Genomic DNA, 22,426 nt, shown 5'->3' with positions numbered 1-22,426 from the left:
GCAATGGGTTAGTTTAGATGGAATACTGAGTAACTGGATCGCAAAACTTGGAGCATATTAACTCATCCAGCAGTTACAGTGGATGTAATCCACTTGGAGCTAGAGATGAATCCCATCTTGGACTGACCACCCTGAGGTTCCTTTAGGCTCAACGTTACTGTTGGTGATGATAGCAGATAAACACACATTGTGTTAGTGTAACATTCATTTTTCTGCTATTTTAGTACAGGTATTAACCCATTTATTTTAAACAGGTTAATGTCGCCGTAAATACAGCAGCAGAATATCAGACGAATATATTAATCATCTGTCTGTTAATATCGGCAAAAGTAATTTTTAGCTTTGTAGGACTAAATTTGAGAGAATCTCCAACTCAACACAGGTAGCCTACTTGGTAATGGCTATATTTCCCTGGGAGACTTGAATCCTAACAAGGCAAGGGGATTGCATGAAACGTTAGTCAATGCCCTAGTGAAACACTACATGAACAATTTAGAAACAATTGACTAAAAAGGGCATTTGAAGTTTTTGATAGCTACTTCCAATTAATTATTTTAAATATGCATAATTATATGACATAGGGACATTTTTCTTTACTTAATTTTTTTAATCATTAGATCTGAAATGAAGACTGCCACTAAATTACAAAATAGCAATCAACGCTTAAGGAAAATAGTTAGCTGATAAAATGAATTCCCATTGATGCCAGAAGTCTGTAGTTGATAATTGTATGTCTTGACAGATTATTGAGCCATTAGGAAATTTCATTACGAAGTATGAAATCCAGTCTAGGGAAATGTATGGAGGAAGCTGCAATTTCCAATCATCAGCAAGTCACCTCCAGGTGTAAAGATTGTGACCATTTCTTTTTGTTTACTTCAAACATTGCTATAACTACATGTGCAGTTATACATACAGGTATAAGCAGAAAAGTACAGCATGTGCAACATGAAAAAAGCAACATGGCATATAGCCATGGCACTGACCACTAGTTTTCAGTTATGACAAAAAAATAATTCACACTCTGTGGGTAAACTGGAACTTACATCTTCCACATGCTACATCTTTATTAAAGAGACAAACCTGACTGTGTCATCCAAAAATCTTGTTACTTGTCAAATATTTTAAGTACCTTTCTAAAAGGGTATATTAATCTCCTGTGAATTGATTCTAGCTTTTTGATTTTTAAGTATTATACTGTTTTGTATCTTGCTATTCTTTTCTGCTTCTATATATAATTGCACATATAGATTAATATGACCAAGTAGGTTTATCCTGTATAAATGGCTGACTATAAGGTCCCAGGCTAACTTCTCACCATTCAACTACCAGAAGATATTTAGTGACCTTCTTTGAATAGTGCCATGGGATCTTTTAAATGCACTTGAGAGCAGACAGGGCCTCAGTTTAACATCTCATCCAACGGATGGCACTTCTGAGAATGCAGCACTCCCTCAGTACTGCACTGAAGTGTCAGCCAAGATCATATGCTCAACTCTCTCATAAACATTGACTCAGAGGAAAGGTATTACCAGTGAGCAAAGGCTGACATGTCTAAATCAGAACTGTAAAAAAATGCAATTTTGTAAATGCAATAGTGGTGCTAGGATTATTGGATATGCTTGCAGCTTTAGTTATATCAAGCTCATGTTCACTGTACTCTGTAACTACTTGTTTTCACCTGTCATAGGCAAGACCATTGGCTTTCAGCTTTCATAGAAAATTAACTGAATTGCAGAATATGAAACACGTTAAAAATCCTGGAATTCCATATAAGAAAAGCAGAATTTAACTACTTCAGTCACCTTTAAAGCAGTGGCCCTGCTCATAGGCCTATAGTCTGTCCCATTTTTGAGTTGTCAGCTTTTGCTGATTTTCTAGGTTGGAACTATGTCTGTAGTGCGTTTTGGCTCAAGTTGACACATCAGTCTACTGCTGGCAAACTGAAATCTCGCCCTAAGCTTGGGTGAGTAGGAGCCGAAGCAGCATTCAGACCGCAGCACCCATGCAATTGCACAAGGACCGGAGCGGATCCAGTGAAAGGACACACATGCAATGGTAACAGTGGATCCCTGATCATTTTGTCAACTATTCTTGCATTAACTTTTGCAAACATGCCGTTTCACGAATGTGCTTGTGCAGATTTGACACCAGATTTAGTATCATTGTTCAGTAAGATGCCGGGCTGGGCCACCCACTGCGGAGCCTGGAGGAGTTCGTGTTCCATGTTTATATAGAGTGTGAGAGGCTGCAGCCCCTCTTCCACTGTTTGAAGGGGCTGCTCCTTGATTTTTAGCTGCATGTCAGTCCCACGCTCCTGATCTTTGGTCACCCGGTGCGGAGGGGAGCGGGCAAGTCAGAGGACCTTCTCATGGGACTGCTCCAGGGACTGGTCAAGGTGGCCATCAACAGGTCCAGGCAGTGGGCGGTCATTCGGCCCGACTGCCTGCCCCTTTTCGTTCGCGCCCGGGTGGCCCTGGAGATGGAGCACGCGGTGTCTGCCGGCATGTTCGAGGCCGTCCGCGACCGCTGGGCGCCACAGGGACTGGAGTGCATCATCACCCCCGGGAATAGAATTTTAATTTGATTTGGTAAATTTCCTTTTATTTTGTTTCTTAAGTTACAGTCCTTATTGGTTGTGCCCCTTTAAAAGGGGGGGGGGGCACAACCAATGATGAAACTTAACTGGCAACTGCCTGAAATAAAGTCACCCCTGGAACAAAATTTTAATTAAATTCGTTAAGGTTCCTTTAAATTTGTTTTAAGTTACAGTCCTTATTGTTTGGGGCACATGGTTGACTTTTTTAATAGGCAATTGCTAATGATGAAAAAAGAGCCACCCCATAGCTGCGTGCACCGGGATTTGCGCGCTCTTCGCTAGCGGCCCCCGCCCCCATGAACAAGAAGCTGTTTCCTTCCGGGGCGTTTGGCCGAGCTGGATTTAAGCGCCGCCGAGGCCCCGCCGCTTCCTCTTTAGCTGTGACTGCGGGCCCGTGCGGAGCTGAGGGCTGCTCGCGTGTTCCTGACTCACCGCTGTTCGTTCACTTTCAAAGTCCCAACCGAAAGAGTCGACGGATAAGTCGGTCAGGAAGTTACCATGGTGAGGGGAGCGCGAGCCGGCCCGGCCTGATTGGGAGCTGGCGAGGAGACCACGCGCGCGCACTCTAGGCCCCGGCCTCGGGCCCGGGTGGGTTTGTTTTCTCCACGTGGTTCACTTTTCCGACGGGATTCCTGTCGAGTCGAGACGCGCGCTTTCGGCTTCGGCGGAATGAGGTGGCGGAGGGTTTGTTGTGTGCGAGCTGTTACTTACTCGGGCGCCTGGCCCCAAGGAGCTGCTGCGGGCAAAGCCTTCTGCAATTCTTGCGGCTGGCCGAGAGACAGAGGAGGCGCTGACCTAACGCCCGAGGCACCCAAAACAAAATGCTGGAAATATTTAGCAGGTTAGGGAGCATCTGTGAAGAGAGAAACCGTATTAACGTTTCAGGTCGCTGACCTTTCCGGTGTCGAATTGTATTCGCTTCTGGGTCTGGATGGTCTTTTCGCCCCTTGCCTTACTGGCTAAGTAATTTAGTTGGAACAAATTTGACTAGTTTAAAACGAGCAACACGTTGATCCCCCACGTCAGCACCCGTGGAGGGAACTGACTTTATTTTGTCTAGTTCAATGTGGTTGCTCGTTTTGGGAAAGTTTAAATGGGATCCCGAATGTGTTTCATGGAAGGCGCATTTTAATTGAGAAATTACCAATTCAGACAACGCGTGGGCTGGTATATTGCAAGTGTCAAATTGTCTTCGAAAATGCAGCCGTATGACTGGTGCAAGATGATAAAATGGAAGTTTTGCTAAGAAGTTTTTTGGCTGTTATCCGATTTTTTTTTTGTGTGCACTTAAGTCTCAATGTTGGGTATAAGCGCATTTAGCATTTCCCGAAAGCACAGTTGATACTGAAAGCTTCCACGTTATGGTGAAATCGCAAGGGAGGGCTGTTAATGTGTAAACATGGAACAATTTGGTTCAGTTAGGTATTTTGAATTTCGATCTTAATCTGGTGTTAATATGGAGAGTTACATTTCTAAACTGGCTTCTTCACCTTATTTGATAGGGCAAGTCCTATAACTTTTTTGAGAATAGAATTTGGTTTTAGCATACATCACCACTTTGATGTTTTTTCCAAACAGGCATTTAAAGATACTGGCAAAGCACCTGTGGAACAAGAGGTTGCAATCCACCGCATTAGAATTACCTTGACCAGCCGAAATGTAAAATCACTTGAGAAAGGTAAGCATATAACTTAATATATAGGGATCATTAAAACAGTTTTTACCAATTTCTCCAATGAATGGATTTTGAGGGTAACGAATCAGTAGACATTTGAGGAAACAGAATTTGATGATGTCTTACTAAAAAATCTGGTCTGTAACATCACTGTGTGCCATGCTTGATGTCGCTGATGCAATGTATGCACATCTCTGGACACTATTTTCAGCAGGGAAGGAAATTGAGGTTGTATAATTTGGATTTTTAAAGGGACCTTGGAAGTGTCCATCTTGCTTTTGGAGTTTGACTTTCAAAATAAACGTTCTCAATTTACCTAGGGTCCAGTTATTTTTCACTGACTTTTTATGCCTCCAGAAAATCTCTGCTTTTTAAATTGGCAATAAATACTGATCCTCACTCATGCAACTGGATGAAGTGGTAAACTATACTTGAGGAGAGGCTAAATCTTTGGTTGTGCAAACAAGCATAAGATTTTTGGTTTCTGTTTTAAATGTTTGTACTGTACAGCTAAGAATCTAGGACCTGCTTAACAGGCAAATGGAACTCCTCATCTTCCATAATACAAGAATAAATTGGTAGACGCACAAACCTGTTTGTTCTAACTAAACTACTGGGTTTTGCACTTGCTGGCGAGGAGGATATACTGTAAATGAAACAACATGATTGCTTTATACGCTATTCTGAGCCAGTTTTGATGCTGACAACATAAATTTATAGTGATTTTTTTTTTCCCCCCCCCCCCTAACTACTTTGTTCCTCCATCTCCAGTTTGTGCCGATCTAATTCGTGGTGCCAAAGAGAAGAATCTGAAGGTCAAGGGACCTGTTCGCATGCCTACTAAGGTGAGGTCTTGTATAGATAAAAGGCTGAGGGAGGTCAGGACTTTTGTGCAACATTGCATTTTATGACCTTGTATTTGCAGCCTGACGAATTTATGGAACGTTTAGAGCACTGATTTAAAGTAGTTGTTACAGGGGGAGATGGGAAAGGTTACAATTGGATTGGAGGCTGGGGTGACATTGCTTATCAGTTGATCAGCTTTTTCTTAGGGTCAGTCTTGGTGCAGTGGTAGAACTCTGCCTGTGTCAGAATGCCTCTCCCTAGAGACTTGTACATAATCTAGGCTGCCCCTTTAGTGTTGCACTATCAAAGATGTAATCTGTTGGATGAGACTGAGGAAGACCTGTCTCCCTTGAATATAAAAGAGCTCATGGTAATATTCAAAGAGCAGGCGAGTTCTGGTGACCTGGCCAATATTTATCCCTCAGCCAATATCGCTTAAATAAATGATCTGGTCATTTATCTCGTTGCTGTTCATGGGACCGTACTGTGTGCAGAGGGTCGTGCACATTTGCGGAAGTGACTGCACTTCAAAAAGTATTTAATTCGCTGTGAAGCACCTTGGGATGTTCTGAGGATATGAAAGGTGCTATATACAGGAAACTCTCTTTTAACCAGCACCTAAATAACCAGAAATCTCTGTTAACCGGCAAAATTCAGGAGTAGGTTCAGTTAAGTTTTACTTCATATTAGTGGCAGTTCCTCGATTGGTGCTGTGTAACTGGGGTTTGTGCACTTGTTGCTAAGCAACAGGGACGCTTGGTCTGTGGCCGGAATTCCTGCACATGTTGCTAAGCAACAGGGAAGCCTGGATTTGTTGCTGTGTATGGAGCTCTTGTACCTTTTAAACTATACCTCTCTCTAATCCGGACTTTTTGATAAACCGGCACCACGCCAGTCCTGTTGGTGTCGGATAATAGAGTTTCCTGTAAATTAATATTCTTGCTTTGTATCCAGTCCTGGGGTGGGTGTTGTGGCCATATTCTAGTCTTGGAGTTAGCAGCAAGAGTGTTGATGGGTGGACCATCCAAAGGTAGGGTAGTAGCTAGGCTTTTAAAATGTCTGTCTGAAGAATTGAAATACCCTTTTAAGAGTGTGGAAATCAAGATGATTCTGCCATGCATTGAGGAATTTCAGTCTGAACGGTAGATACAGAAAAGTAACCTGCAGGTGTAGCAAGCAATTAGGAAGGCAAATGGTATAAGAGTAAGGCAGTATTGCTACAATTATATAGGGCTTTGGTGAGACCACGCCAGGAGTACTGTACAGTTTTAGTTTCCTTGCCTAAGGAAGGATTTTTTTTCCATAGAGGGGGTGCAACAAAGGCTCACTAGATTGGTTCCTGGGATGAGAGCTGTTTTATGAGGCTTATATTCTCTGGCGTTTAGACGAATGAGAGGTGGTCTCATTGAAACGTCTAAAATTCTTAAGAGGGCTCGAGAGCATTAGATGCTGAGGCTGCTTCCCCTGGTTGGAGGGTCTAGAACTCGGGGTCATAAGGTTGGCCATTTAGGACTGAGATGAGAAATTTCTTCAATCAGGATTGGGAATTCTCTACCCCAGAGGGTTGTGGATGCTCAGTCAATAAGTATATTCAAGACCAAAATCGATTTAGATTTTTGGGCACTAAGGGAATTGAGGGCTATGGCAATAGGGTAGAGCCTTGAGAAAGTTGATGGAAAAGGTTATGGGTGAGCCATCAATCTGGGTAGTCAGGAATATCGCTTTGGTGGAATTTATTTAGAAGAGTACTGTGCCAGACTGCCAATCCCAATAAAGGCAATGTTTGAGAAGCCTTATGTAGGGGGCAAGATCACTTGTGATCCAACCTTGCTGACATGGCAGTTTTTTTAATACTGTTTTTTGTTGAGTTCAGCCTGAGTTTTCTCCCCATGTATTGTTTAGGTAAATTTGCTGTGTAATACATGTGCCACCTAGCCCCTATCCAGGAGAGACTGCTACCAGGCTGGTCATTTTAGATATTGATACTGTATCTTATGACTGAAGTTGATTTTTTTTTTTGTCAGCTGGGGGGAAAGTGAGAAATTGAGCTGCAGTGAGAAGTTCTGTGGAATTGAGCATCCTCCCTGCCCCCCGGGGAAAAAAATGGCTCTAAACACTTGGGCGATATTAAACTACTTTCATAATGCATGCAGTTATTAAACTACTTTCATCATGCAGTAAGTCGCTTTCAATTATTGGTTGTAACATCACTGTCTCAGGAGTGCCATGACATGCACAGGCAGAAGTGGTAGCCATTCTTTTATTGGCAACGTCCCAGAAATAGCGCAGCGATAGACCTCCATTTTTAATGACCACCGGTAGCAAGACCTCCTGGTTTATGTCACACAGAACAGATGTTACAGTGCAATACTTCCTTGGTATTGCATTTGACTGTTGCTACAGAGAGTTCAAACCTTGGCATTGTGCTTGAACCCATAGCCTTTGACTGAGATGAGTGCTGCCAGCTGAGCCAGACTGACACTTTGATTTAAGCATCTTTTGGTGACCAGTAGAATCAGATCTTTGTACTGAATTTTTCTTATGGGTAGAATTGAAATACATGAGGTAATCTAATCTTTATTGGGGAAATTAATTCTTGAGCACATTTTGATCAGTCTCCTGTAGCTTATTTCATTATCTTTTCTCTCTGCTGCTGACAGTTCACTTGAATGTTCATTCTTCAGTTAGATGCAATTCAAAATATTTTGATCTCATGCAGAACAGTCATGGTTAAATGTACTATTTAATCTGCTATATGCTTTGTTTCAGACTCTGCGTATCACAACAAGAAAGACTCCTTGTGGTGAAGGTTCCAAAACCTGGGATCGTTTCCAAATGCGGATCCACAAGCGTCTAATTGATTTACACAGTCCATCTGAAATTGTGAAACAGATCACATCTATCAGTATCGAACCTGGTGTTGAAGTAGAGGTTACTATTGCCGATGCTTAAATGTCTATGGAAATACAATAAAAGAAACTTAAAATCCTATTTTTTCTCATCTAAATTTATTAATTTTATAAGGATATTAAAGTCCAAATAGGCTTTTGGTAAAACCTCACTTTTGTAATGGAATTTGTCCCCTCAAGTGTTTATACTGCAGGGTTAATTCAGCAATAATATAACTCATGTACAGTTGCAAGTATTCAAGTCACTGCATTGCAAGCCCATCAAGACGTGAAATGACAGATGCACTGTAGCCACCCAAACGTTAAAAGGCTTGATTAAAACTCCCCTTGAATTAAGTCAAGATATCTATGGGTTACTTCCAGAGTGAATGAGGTGAAAGATATATTGCCAAGCTGCTGCCAAACCTGGTTCTTCCCCCATATTTATTTTATGTTGTCAATCATACTAACTGGTTTGGGATAATACCTAAACTTTTCAAAGCAAAATACTACTTTGGCTTTATTGTCAATTCTTTAAAAAAAATAAAAAAATCTCAGCCTTGGATGTAGTTGGGTATAATTACAAATACAAAATTCAGTTCTATTACAGATGATTACATTTCACATTGAATCTAAACGCCAACCTCTATCGACCATATGCTACAAAGGTAAAGGGATGGGATCTTAGCTTGATCGTTCCTCTTCTGGCACAACCAGAGTGCCCATCGTGTGTAGTTCACATCAAATTAGTTGCTATCTCCATTTTTTTGTTGTACTGTTGGTGTTTGTACTAGCTCCAGGTACCTTACTATCTCTCAAATTACATTTTATTTTAATAAACACTGGGTAATGTCATATCTATAGCTATGCTAATCCCTGTGGGCAGCACTGGTCAATGCCATAACTGCACTTGACTAGAGAATATTGTGTCCCTGCTTTTGTGGATATCTTAAATAGCTCAAACTGCATATTGATTCCAGTAATTTTAAGCACTGGAACTGGTCAGAAATGTGAAAGAATTACTGCTTATACAACCATGTACTTATCAGACCAAATTATTACAACTGAGGAAACACATGTTGCATAGAGTTGGAATAGGATGTTTTTTGGTGTCCTCCTTTACCTAAATTTGTATTCAGACTTAACTGCAGTTCAAATTTAGAACAGCACAAATTCTAGAGAGGAAGACATTACAGTCAGACATTGGTAAAGATAGGTGCATAGCACTGGTCTATTCCTGACCCCTCAAAGTCTCTTATCTGGGAATAGAGGGATGTAGGGGCAGGGTGGGAAGAAGTAATTAGAGTGGGAGGAGGCTTGTGTAGCATATAAATACTAGCATAGCCAGTTGGGCCAAAAGGCTGGTTTCTGTGCTGTAGATTCTATGTATGATAACATAACGGTTGTTACTGGACTAATGATCCAGCGTTCAAATCTCACCATGGCAGCTGGGGAATTTAAATTCAAAATTAAATCTAGAATTTTACAAAGGCTAGTATCAGTAATGGTGACTGAAACAACCAGATTGCTATAAAAGCCCATCTGGTTCACTAATGTCCTCTGGGAAGGAAATCTGTCCTTACCCAGACTGGCCATATGTGACTCCAAACCCACAGCATTGTGGTTGACTCTTAACTGCCTGCTGAAATGGCCTAGCAAGCCACTCAGTTGTATTCAAGAAGGCGGCTCGCCACCACCTTCTCGAGGGCAATTTGGAATGGGCAATAAATGCTGGCCTTGCCAGTGACGTCCACCTCCCATGAATGAAATTTAGTTTCCCTTTGACTTGCTTAAGGCCTCAGCTTCACACTCATTCCAACTAATAAGTGGAACCTGGCCCAACCAACACTGATAGCCCTGCACATTCCTTGTTTGGCAGGTATGAAACCGCCTCAATGTGTTCCATCATCACCCAATTCATTTTGGCACACAATGTGTCATCCACTCCATCCTTCAATAGACTGGAGCACATTGTATCTATGCTTACATATAGTAAGGATTTTACACTCAGCTATTTCATACAATTGCTAAAGGCTTTGACTTCAGTTTCTGTACGTCAGCTATAATACCGTCTGATGTCAAATTGCTTCTGACACTGGTGTCATTCTCATTGCACATCCTCTGGTACAATCCATTTTGATCAATATATACCATTGATGGAAGGTGTAGGTGTAATAAAGATAACAGCATAGAGGGCTGCTGTCTTGACACTCATGTTTTTCAGGCAGATTCTTGATGAATTAAATGCTTAAATATCCATTTCCTTATTTGCTACTCCTAAGGTATAAAGTCATGTGTCAGAGCTACTAGAAAACTTCCTGGATTTTCCTGCATTTCTACTTCCACCTTTATAATCTACAACAGCTTGTATTTATATAGCACCTTTAACATAAAACGTCTCAAGGTGCTTCACAGGAGTATTGTCAGACAAAAAATTTGACACTGAGCGACATGAGGAATTAGGGCAGGTAACCAAAAGCTTGGTCAGAGGTAGGTTTTAAGGAGCGTCTTAAAGGAGGAAAGAGGCAGAGAGGTTTAGGCAGGGAATTCCAGAGCTTAGGGCCAAGGCAACAGAAGGCACGGCCACCAATGGTTGAACGATTATAATCGGATGCTGAGGAGGGCAGAATTAGAGGAGCGCAGATATCTTGGGGGGGTTGTAGGGCTGGAGGAAATTGCAGAGATAGGAAGAGGCAAGGCCATGGAGGGAATTGGAAAACGGATGAGAATTTTGAAATCGAGGCGTTGCTTAACAGCCAATATAGGTCAGCAAGCACATGGGTGATGGGTGAACGGGACTTGGTGCGAGTTAGGACACGGGCAGCCGAGTTTTGGATGACCTCAAGTTTATGTAGGGTAGAATGTGGGAGGCCAGCCAGGATTGCATTGGAATAGTCAAGTCTAGAGGTAAAGGCATGGATGATGGTTTCAGCAGTGGATGAACTGAGGCAAGGGCAGAGACAGACGATGTTACGGAGGTGGACTTAGTTATGCCGCGGATATGTAGTCGGAAGCTCACTTCAGAGTCAAATATGACACCAAGGTTGCGAACAGTGTGCTTCAGCCTCAGACATGTTAGGGAGAGGGATGGAGTCAGTGGCTAGGGAACGGAGTTTGTGACAATGGCTTTGGTCTTCCCAATATTTAATTGGAGAAAATTTCTGCTCATCCAGAACTGGATGTCGGACAAGCAGTTTGACAATTTAGAGATCGTGGAGGCATTAAGAGAAGTAGTGAGGTAGAGCTGTGTGTCATCAGCGTACTGTGTTTTTGGATGCTGTTGCCAAGGGGCAGCATGCAGATGAGAAATAGGAGGGACCAAGGATAGATCCTTGGGGGACACCAGAGGTAATGATGCAGGAAGAAAAGCCATTGCAGGTGATTCTCTGGCTACGATTAGATAGATAAGAATGGAACCTGGCGAGTGCAGTCCCACCCAGCTGGACGACAGTGGAGAGGCGTTGGAGAAGGATGGAGTGGTCAACTGTGTCAAAGGCTGCAGACAAGGATGAGGAGGGATAAATTCAGTTTTAAGGAACCTTAGCATTACGTGGTGTGACAAATTATGGAGGCCTTTTTTTTACTTTGCCTATTATGGATTCTACAGTGATACTTCAAATACAAAGTGGAAAGTCCATAATGAAAAAAACCTTTGTTACCTGAGAAGATATCTAGGAATTGGGAGGAGAGGTGAGAGTAGCTGCCCTCAACCTCAAGGCAGCATTTGACTAGGGAGGATTAGCAAAACAGGTCAGTGGAAAAACATCCAGTGGCTGAAATTGGGCCTGACATATAGGAATATGCTTGTGGTTCCTGGAGGCAAACCATTGCAGTGTTCAGGACATTACTGCCAGAATTCCTCAAGGCATTGTCCTTGGCTTAACCATCATAGCTGTTTCACCCATGACCATATAAGATATGGGCAGCAGAATTTTGGATGAGCTGAAGTTTATGGAGGGTGAGAGAGAGCATTGAAACAGTTGTTTAAATGTGACAAAGGCATGGATGAGGATTCCAGTAGCAGATTGGCTGAAGTAGGGGCAGAGGTGGGTGATGTTATAGATGATGGAGAGGATAGGGGATTAAAAGCTCAGCTTGGGTAGACAAGGCTACCAAGGTTGTAAACAACAGAAAATGCTGGAAGCACTCAGCAGGCCAGACAGCATCCGTGGAGAGAGAAACAGAGTTAATGTTTCAGGGCTGTGACCCTTCATCAGAACTGGAAAAGGTTCGAGATGTAACAGGTTTTAAGCAGGTGCAGAGGCAGGGAAAGGGGGAGGGGAGGAAAGAACAAAAGGAACAGTCTGTGCTAGGGTAGAAGGCAGGAGAGATTAAATGTTGCAAATGGGGATGGCAGAATCATCAAAAGCTGCCTGAAAAATGGGGGCAGGGGTTATAGTCTGAAATTGTTGAACTCAATGTTGAGTCCAGAAGGCTGTAAAGTGCCTAATCGAAAGATGAGGTGCTGTTCCTCGAGCTTACGTTGAGCTTCATTGGGACAGTGTAAGAGGCCGAGGACAGGGAGGTCAGAATGGGAGAGGAGCGGAGAATTAAAGTGACAGGCGACCGGGGTCACCCTTACGGACTGAACGGAGGTGTTCCGCAAAGCGGTCACCCAATCTGCGTTTGGTCTCCCCAGTGTAGAAGAGACCGCATCGTGAGCAGTGAATACAGTATACTAAATTGCAAGAAGTACAAGTAAATCGCTGTTTCACCTGGAAGGGGTGTTTGGAGCCCTGGACAGTGGGAAGGGAGGAGGTAAAAGGGCAGGTGTTGCATCTCCTGCGCTTGTATGGGAAGGGCTGTTGGGGGTGATTGAGGAGTGGACGAGGGTGTTGCGGAGGGAGCGGTCCCTTCGGAATGCTGAAAGGGGAGGTGAGGGGAAGATGCATTTGGTGGTGGGATCACGTTGGAGGTGGCGGAAATGGTGGAGGATGATCCATTGAATGTGGAGGCTGGTGGGGTGAAAGGTGAGGACAAGGGGAACCCTATCGTGGTTCCAGGAGGGAGGGGAAGGGGTGAGAGCAGAGGTGCAGGAAATGGAACAGACATAGTCAAGGGCTATTGTAAGGTTGTAAACAGTCTGGTTCAGCCTGAGACAGTGGCCAGGGAGGTGGCAAGGGTATAGGGTTTGTGGCAGGGGCAAAGACAATACCTTTGATCATTCCAATGTTTAGCTGGTGGAAATGAAAGTTCATCTGCAATAAGGGGCAGCCATTGACCATCTCTAACAGGAAAAGGCCCAATCACCTCCCACTGACTGTCAATGGCATCACCATCACTGAGTCTCCCGCAATCAACACCCTGGGGGTCACCACTCACCAGAAGGTTAACTTGACCAGCCATATCAATACCGTAGCTATGAGCAGGGCAGAGACTGAGTATTTCATAACAAATTGCTTACATCCTGATCCTTCAAAGTCTCTATATTGTCTGGGAATAGAGGAATATGGGGGCAGGGTGGGAAGAGTTTGGGAGGAGGCTCATATGAGCAGAGAGACAGAGGAAAGGGAAGCAATGATAGAAGCAAAATACAGGAAGGAGAAAAGCAAAAGTGGCAGTCAGAGAAATCAAGGGTGTAAATCAAACATGGCCACAGTAAATAATAATTCTAAAAGGTCTAAGAGTGTTAAAAAAACAAGCCTGAAGGCTTTGTGTCTTAATGCGAGGAGCATTCGTAATAAGGTGGATGAATTAGCTGCGCAAATAGATGTAAATGGATATGATATAATTGGGATTACGGAGACATGGCACAAGGGTGACCAAGGCTGGGAATTCAACATCCAGGGGTATTCAATATTCAGGAAAGACAGGCAAAAAGGAAAAGGAGGTGGGTTGGCATTGCTGGTTAAAGAGGAGATTAACACAATAGTAAGGAAGGATATTAGTTCTGATGATGTGGAATCTGTATGGGTAGAGCTGAGCAATACCAAGGGGCAGAAAACATTAGTGGGAGTTGTATACAGACCCCCAAACAGTAATGCTGAGGTTGGGGATGGCATTAAACGGGAAATTAGAGACGCATGCAATAAGGGCACAGCAGTTATCATGGGTGACTTTAATCTACATATAGATTGGGCTAACCAAATTAGTAACAATACTGTGGAGGAGGAATTCCTAGAGTGTATACGGGATGGTTTCCTGGACCAATATGTCAAGGAACCAACTAGAGATCAAGCCATCTTAGACTGGGTATTATGTAATGAGAAAGGATTAATTAGCAATCTTGTGCGACGCCCCTTGGGGCGGAGCGATCATAATATGATAGAATTCTTCATGAAGCTGGAGAGTGAAGTATTTGACTCAGAGATAGTGTCCTGAATTTAAATAAAGGAAACTACGATGGTATGAGGCACGAGTTGGTTATGATGGATTGCAGAACATTACGTAAAGGGTTGACAGTGGATAGGCAATGGCAAACATTTAAAGATTGCATGGATGGACAACAGAATTTGTTCATCCCTGTTTGGCATAAAAATAAAACAAAAAAGGTGATTCAACCGTGGCTAACAAGGGAAATTAGGGATAGCATAAGATCCAAGGAGAGGACATATAAATTCGCCAGAAAAAGCAGCAAACCTGAGGATTGGGAGCAGTTTAGGATTCAGCAAATGAGGACAAAGGGATTAATTAAGAGGGGGGAAATAGAGTATGAGAGTAAGCTTGCAGGGAACATAACAACTGACTGTAAAAGCTTCTATAGATATGTGAAGAGAAAAAGATTGGTGAGGCCCTTGCAGTCAGAATCAGGGGAATTTATAATGGGGAGCAAAGAAATGGCAGACCAATTAAATACATACTTTGGTTCTGTCATCACAAAGGAGGACAAAACTAACCTCCCAGAGATGTCGAGGAACATAGGGTCTAATGAGAGGGAGGAACAGAATGAAATCAATATTTGTCGGGAAATGATGTTAGGGACAGGATTGAAGGCTGATAAATCCCCAGGGCCTGATAATCTACATCCTAGGGTACTTAAGGAAGTGGCCCTAGAAATAGTAGATGCATTGCTGGTCATCTTCCAAAGTTCTATGGACTCTGGAACAGTTCCCATGGATTGGAGGATAGCTAATGTAAACCCACTATTCAAAAAAGGTGGTAGAGAGAAAAGGGGGAATTATAGACCGGTAAGCCTGACATCGGTAGTGGGGAAAATGCTAGCGTCCATTATAAAAGATGTAATAGCAGAGCACTTGGAAAACAGTGACAGGATCAGACAAAGTCAACATGGATTTACAAAAGGTAAATCGTGCTTGGCTAATCTACTGGAATTTTTTGAGGATGCAACTGGTGGAATAGATAAGGGAGAACCAGTGGATGTGGTATATTTGGACTTTTAGAAGGCTTTCGATAAAGTCCCGCAAAGGAGATTAGCGTGCAAAGTTAAATCACATGGGATTGGGGGTAAGATACTGACTTGGATAGAGAACTGGTTGGCAGACAGGAAGCAAAGAGTTGGAATAAACGGATCTTTTTCCGAGTGGCAGGCAGTGACTAGTGGGGTACCGCAGGGATCGGTGCTTGGACCCCAGTTATTCACAATATATATTAATGATCTAGATGAGCGAACTAGATGTAATACCTCCAAGTTTGCAGAAGACACAAAGCTGGGTGGGCCTGTGTGTGCTGTGAGGACGATGCAGAGAAACTCCAGTATGATTTGGACAGGTTGGGTGATTGGGCAGATGCATGGCAGATGCAGTATAATGTGGATAAATGCGAGGTTATCCACTTTGGTGGCAAAAACAGGAAGGCAGATTATTATTTGAACGGCAATAGATTGGGAAAAGGGGACGTGCAACAAGACCTGGGTGTCCTTGTGCACCAGTCGCTGAAGGTAAGCATGCAGGTGCAGCAGGCGGTTAAGAAGGCAAATGGTATGTTGGCCTTCATAGCGAGAGGATTCGAGTACAGGAGCAAGGATGTCTTGCTGCAGTTGTACAGGGCCTTGGTGAGACCACACCTTGAGTATTGTGTGCAGTTTTGGTCGCCTTATCTGAGGAAGGATGTTCTTGCCATGGAGGGAGTGCAGCGAAGATTCACCAGACTGATACCTGGGATGGCAGGAATAACATATGAAGAGAGATTGGGTCAATTGGGCTTGTATTTGCTAGAGTTTAGAAGAATGAGAGGGGATCTCATTGAAACTTATAAAATTCTAACAGGACTAGACAGACTAGATGCAGGAAGGATGTTCCCGATGGCGGGGGAGTCCAGAACCAGGGGTCACCGTCTAAGGATAAGGGGTAAGCCATTTAGGACAGAGATGAGGAGGAATTTCTTCACCCAGAGAGTGGTGAACCTGTGGAATTCTCTACCACAGAAGGCCATTGAGGCCAATTCATTAAATATATTCAAGAAGGAGTTAGTTATATTTCTTAAGGCTAAAGTGATCAAGGGATATGTGGAGAAAGCAGGGACAGGGTACTGAATTTGGATGATCAGCCATGATCTCATTAAATGGCGGAACAGGCTCGAGGGGCCGAATGGCCTACTCCTATCTTCTATGTTTCTATTAGTGTCACATTTTAGTTTTAGTCTTGCAAAAAATGTTAAAAATATATAGTCTTTGCTTTCCATATGTTTGTTTAATCTTTTCATTTTTTTCATAATTTATGTTTCAAAAATATAATAGTTGTTGTTTTACTTGAATGGCACCCCATCCACCACCTTAAACATTCACTCCCTCCACCACCGGCGCACCGTGGCTGCAGTGTTTACCATCTACAAGATGCTCTGCAGCAACTCGCCAAGGCTTCTTTGGCAGCACCTCCCAAACCCTTGACCTGTATGGCCTAGAAGGACAAGCGCAGCAGGTGCATGGGAACACCAGCACTTCCAAGTTCCCCCCCAAATCACACACTGACTTGGAAGTATATCGCCGTTCCTTCATCGTCGCTGCATCAAAATCCTGGAACTCCCTCCCTAACAGCACTGTGGGAGCACCTTCACCACCACCTTCTCAAGGTCAATTAGGGATGGGCAACAAATGCTGGCCTTGCCAGCGACACCCACATCCCAGGAACGAATATAAAAAAAAACTTCATGAGGCCATAAAGAATGTTGAGGAATAATAAAATGGAGCTTGAAATGATAAATAAGATGTTATAAGTCCATTTCAATTTTCCAACGCTGGTCTAGCAGAATAGGATATGTTGCCTGTTTTACTATAAAATATCTTTTGACCAGTTTTCAGAATGCCAGCTAATGCCATTTCAGCTGCAGAACAAGGCTGCTTACCTTTGATCAGAAATCAATAAAGTTAAAGATACTTTGAACCAGATACAAACTGAATGGGCGATAATTTGCAGGATATCTAAGGGCATCTGCAATTAGTTAGACATGCCTGTGTACGTTTATGTTTTTAATTTTTTGCCTGACAAGTTGTTGAAAGTGTGAGCTGATAACATCACAGTGAGGGAAACAGGGCATCTGGGACCTGAGTGAACAGGGCCTTAACAAATCAGATTGAAGGATTGTGAAATAAACAGAGCAAGGACTGAGAAGGAAGTGTAAATTAGAGTGAGTGATTGCAATGTCATATCAGGTACAGAAAAATAAATAAAGAGAGGGAAATTACATTTGGGTTAAGAAGTGAGAGAAAAAAAGAGACAGAAAGGAAAAGTTTAAAAAATGTAAAATTTAAATTTTGCCTTTTAAAATCTCCAACAACAATTAATACCTGAAGGAATGAGACTCCACACTTCCAATAGTTAATTTTCAATGCCAGAGAGGTTGATTGGCAGTAATTAACACTTATCACATCGTTAAAAGGGTACTTAGACTTGAAATGACAAGAGTTATCTTTCTGTGGTGAGTTTAATTTGTATTTACTGCACAAATACAGTAACTTCACACCATTCAATACATTTCAATGGTGAGGCAGACAACAAGATGCTGTTTCCACAAAGCTAACAACGTAACGGCGCAACTTGAACAGCAACTTTCGGATATCACTTTTTCGTGTTTGTTTCAAAGATATGAATTTGGCTCAGTGTTAATATTAGATGCAGTAAACATCGTTGATTGGTGAGTTGCAGGCTATTCATCATATCACAGGCCAGAGGTGCACTTCAGTCCCATGCTCCTGATCTTTGGTCACCCAGTGCAGAGGGGAGCGGGCAGGTCGGGGGACCTCCTCATAGGACTGCTCCTGGGCCTGGCCAAAGTGGCCATTAACTAGTCCAGGCAGCGGGTGGTCAAGGGGGTCATTCGGCCCGAAAGCCTGCCTCTCTTCCACGGCCATGTTCACGCTCGGGTGACCCTGGAGATGAAGCACGCGGTTTCTGCCGGCACGCTCGAGGCCTTCCGCGACCGGTGGGTACCGCAGGGACTGGAGTGCTTCATCAACCCCAAAAAACAAATCTTAATTTAATTTGTTAAGTTTCATTTGTTAAGTTACAGTTTTAGTTGGTTGCACCAAAACAGCATCACAGGTCAGAGGGGTTAATCTTTGTTTCAATATTCTAATGTTTAATGTTATTTCAACAATACTTTCAACTTTTAAACAGTTGTAGTCTACACATCATATCACAGGCCAGGAAGATTTTAACTGCACATCTGTCCCTCGCCTGAAATAAGTCATCCTTGGTTCCCGAGGGACTGCCTAAGAGAGAGAGATTTGCACATAAATAACGATGAGGGCCATTAACCTCACTGTTATTTTGACAACAAATTCTGGCCCTGTGCCCACCCCCCACCCTCTCCAACAGATACACTACTTTGAGTACTGTTGGGGGGGATGGCTTATCAGAGGAAGGCAGCAGCAGCCAACTTCCTGGCACCAGGGGTGGCTCTGCTGCACAGAATGGGAGGAAAAAGAGGGGTAGAGCTATAGTAATAGGGGATTCAATTGTAAGGGGAATAGATAGGCGTTTCTGCGGCCGCAAACGAGACTCCAGGATGGTGTGTTGCCTCCCTGGTGCAAGGGTCAAGGATGTCTCCAAGCGAGTCCAGAACATCTTGGAAGGGGAGGGTGAACAGCCAGTTGTCGTGGTGCATATAGGCACCAACGATATAGGTAAAAAGCGGGATGAGGTCCTAAAAGCGGAGTATAGGGAGTTAGGAGATAAATTAAAAAACAGGACCTCAAAGGTAGTAATCTCAGGATTGCTACCAGTGCCACGTGCTAGTCAGAGTAGAAATAGAAGGATACTTCAGGTGAATACGTGGCTAGAGGAATGGTGCCAGGGGGAGGGATTCAAGTTCCTGGGACATTGGAACCGGTTCTGGGGGAGGTGGGACCGGTTCAAACCAGACGGTTTGCACCTGGGCAGGGCTGGAACCAATGTCCTAGGGGGAGTGTTTGCTAGTGCTGTGGGGGAGGGTTTAAACTAAAATGGCAGGGGGTTGGGAACCTGAGCAGGGAGACAGAGGAAAGGGAAACAAGGATAAAAGCAAAAGATAGGAAGGAGAAAAACAAAAGTGGCAGTCAGAGAAATCAACGGTTTAAATCAAACATGGCCACAGTAAATAATAATTCTAATAGGTCTAAGAGTGTTAAAAAAACAAGCCTGAAGGCTTTGTGTCTTAATGCGAGGAGCATTTGTAATAAGGTGGATGAATTGGCTGTGCAAATAGAAGTAAACAAATACGATTTGGTTGGGATTACGGAAACGTGGCTCAAGGAAGGCCAGGACTGGGAACTCAACATCCAGGGGTATTCGATATTCAGGAAAGATAGGCGAAAAGGAAAGGGAGGTGGGGTAGCATTACTGGTTAAAGAAGGGATTAACACAATTGTAATGAAGGATATTAGCTCTGATGAGGTGGAATCTGTATGGGTAGAATTGAGAAATACTAAGGGGAAAAAAATGTTAGTTGGATTGGTTTATAAACCTCCAAACAGTAAGGCAGAGGTTGGGGATGGCATTAAAAGAGAAATTAAAGAAGCGTGCAATAAGGGCACAGCAGTCATCATGGGTGACTTTAATCTACATATAGATTGGGCCAACCAAATGAGTAACAATACTGTGGAGGAGGAATTCCTGGAGTGTTTACGGGATGGTTTCCTGGACCAATATGTCGAGGAACCAACCAGAGATCAGGCCATCTTAGACTGGGTATTATGTAACAAGAAAGGATTAATTAGCAATCTTGTTGTAAGAGGCCCCTTGGGTCGGAGCGCTCATAACATGATCGAATTCTTCATTAAGATGGAGAATGAAGTAGTTGACTTGGAGACTAGGGTCTTCAATTTAAATAAAGGAAACTACGATGGTCTGAGGAGCGAGTTGGGTAGGATTGATTGGGGAATGGCACTCAAAGGGTTGACGGTGGATAGGCAATGACAAACATTCAAAGACCGAATGGATGAACTACAGAATTTGTTCATCCCAGTTTGGCATAAAAATAAAACAAAAAGGTGACCCAACCGTGGCTAACAAGGGAAATTAGGGATAGCATAAGGTCCAAGGAGAGGGCATATAAATTGGCCAGAAAAAGCAATAATCCTGAGGATTGGGAGCAGTTTAGGATTCAACAAAGGAGGACAAAGGGATTAATTAAGAAAGGGAAAATAGAATATGAGAGTAAGCTTGCTGAGAACATAAAAACTGACTGTAAAAGCTTTTATAGATATGTAAAGAGAAAAAGATTGGTGAAGTCAAGGGTAGGTCCCTTGCAGTCAGAATCGGGGGAATTTATAATGGGGAACAAAGAAATGGCAGACCAACTAAATACATATTTTGGTTCTGTCTTCACAAAGGAGGACACAAATAACCTCCCAGAGATGCCGGGGAACATAGGGTCTGATGAAAGGGTGGAACTGAAAGAAATCAGTATTTGTAGGGAAATGGTGCTAGGAAAATTGATGGGACTGAAGGCCGATAAATCCCCAGGGTCTGATAATCTACATCCCAGGGTACTTAAGGAAGTGGCCCTAGAAATAGTAGATGCATTGCTGGTCATCTTCCAGAACTCGATAGACTCTGGAATGGTACCCATGGATTGGTGGGTAGCTAATGTTACCCCACTATTCAAAAAAGGTGGTAGAGAAAAGGCGGGGAATTATAGACCGGTAAGCTTGACATCGGTAGTGGGGAAAATGCTAGAGTCCATTATAAAAGATGTAATAGCAGAGCACTTGGAAAGCACTGACTGGATCGGACAAAGTCAACATGGATTTACAAAAGGTAAATCATGCTTGACTAATCTACTGGAATTTTTCGAGGATGTAACTGGTAAAATAGATAAGGGAGAACCAGTGGATGTGGTGTATTTGGACTTTCAGAAGGCTTTCGATAAGGTCCCGCATAAGAGATTAGCGTGCAAAATTAAGGCACATGGGATTGGGGGCAAGGTATTGACTTGGATAGAGAACTGGTTGGCGGACAGAAAGCAAAGAGTTGGAATAATCGGGTCGTTTTCCGAGTGGCAGGCAGTGACTAGTGGGGTACCGCAAGGATCGGTCCTAGGACCCCAGCTGTTCACAATATATATTGATGATCTGGATGAGGGAATTGGATGTAATATCTCCAAATTTGCAGACGACACAAAGCTGGGGGGGGAGGGTATGCTGTGAGGAGGATGTCGTGAAACTCCAGCATGATTTGGACAGGTTGGGTGATTGGGCAGAAACATGGCAAATGCACTATAATGTGGATAAATGTGAGGTTATCCACTTTGGTGGCAAAAACAGGAAGGCAGATTATTATTTGAATGGTAATAGATTGGGAGAAGGGGAAGTGCAAAGAGACCTGGGTGTTCTTGTACACCAGTCGCTGAAGGTAAGCATGCAGGTGCAGCAGGCGGTTAAGAAGGCAAATGGTATGTTGGCCTTCGTAGCAAGAGGGTTCGAGTACAAGAACAAGGATGTCTTGCTGCAGTTGTACAGGGCCTTGGTGAGACCACACCTTGAGTATTGTGTGCCGTTTTGGTCGCCTTACCTGAGGAAGGACGTTCTTGCCATGGAAGGATTGCAGCGAAGATTCACCAGGCTGATACCTGGGATGGCAGGAATGACGTATGAGGAGAGATTGTGTCAATTGGGGTTATACTCACTGGAGTTTAGAAGATTGAGAGGGGATCTCATCGAAACCTATAAAATTCTGTCAGGCCTGGACAGACTAGATGCAGGAAGGATGTTTCTGATGGCCGGGGAGTCCAGAACCAGGGGTCATAGTCTAAGGATAAGGGGTAAGCCATTTAGGACTGAAATGAGGAGGAATTTCTTCACCCAGAGAGTGGTGAACCTGTGGAATTCTCTGCCACAGAGGGCGGTGGAGGCCAGTTCATTAAGTATATTCAAGAAAGAGTTGGATATATTTCTTAAGGCTAAAGGGATCAAGGGATATGGGGAGAAGGCAGGGACCGGGTACTGAATTTGGATGATCAGCCATGATCTCATTGAATGGCGGAGCAGGCTCGAAGGGCCGAATGGCCTACTCCTGCTCCTATCTTCTATATATCTATGTATCT

At 43.3% G+C, this 22,426-nt stretch overlaps 1 protein-coding gene and 1 non-coding gene across 2 annotated transcripts; both read left to right on the top strand.

Moving 5' to 3' along the window:
- The first annotated feature begins 2,928 nt into the window (after positions 1-2,928).
- rps20 (ribosomal protein S20) lies at positions 2,929-8,111 on the top strand. The gene is made up of 4 exons (XM_085992969.1): positions 2,929-3,100; positions 4,178-4,277; positions 5,046-5,119; positions 7,890-8,111. The coding sequence occupies exons 1-4, from the start codon at positions 3,098-3,100 to the stop codon at positions 8,070-8,072; spliced, it is 360 nt and encodes a 119-aa protein (XP_085849095.1). The 5' UTR covers positions 2,929-3,097; the 3' UTR covers positions 8,073-8,111.
- LOC147114898 (small nucleolar RNA U54) lies at positions 4,905-4,968 on the top strand. The gene has a single exon (XR_015079129.1). It is a non-coding gene; the product is annotated as a small nucleolar RNA U54 (small nucleolar RNA).
- Positions 8,112-22,426: the final 14,315 nt, after the last annotated feature.

This window comes from Somniosus microcephalus, chromosome 7 (genome assembly GCF_052327205.1).
Source record: "Somniosus microcephalus isolate GS21.2 chromosome 7, FLI_Smic_1.0, whole genome shotgun sequence".
NCBI classification, from domain to species: Eukaryota; Metazoa; Chordata; class Chondrichthyes; order Squaliformes; family Somniosidae; genus Somniosus; species Somniosus microcephalus.
The sequence above is the reverse complement of the archived record's forward strand: the minus strand, read 5'-3'. Positions and strand labels throughout refer to the sequence as shown.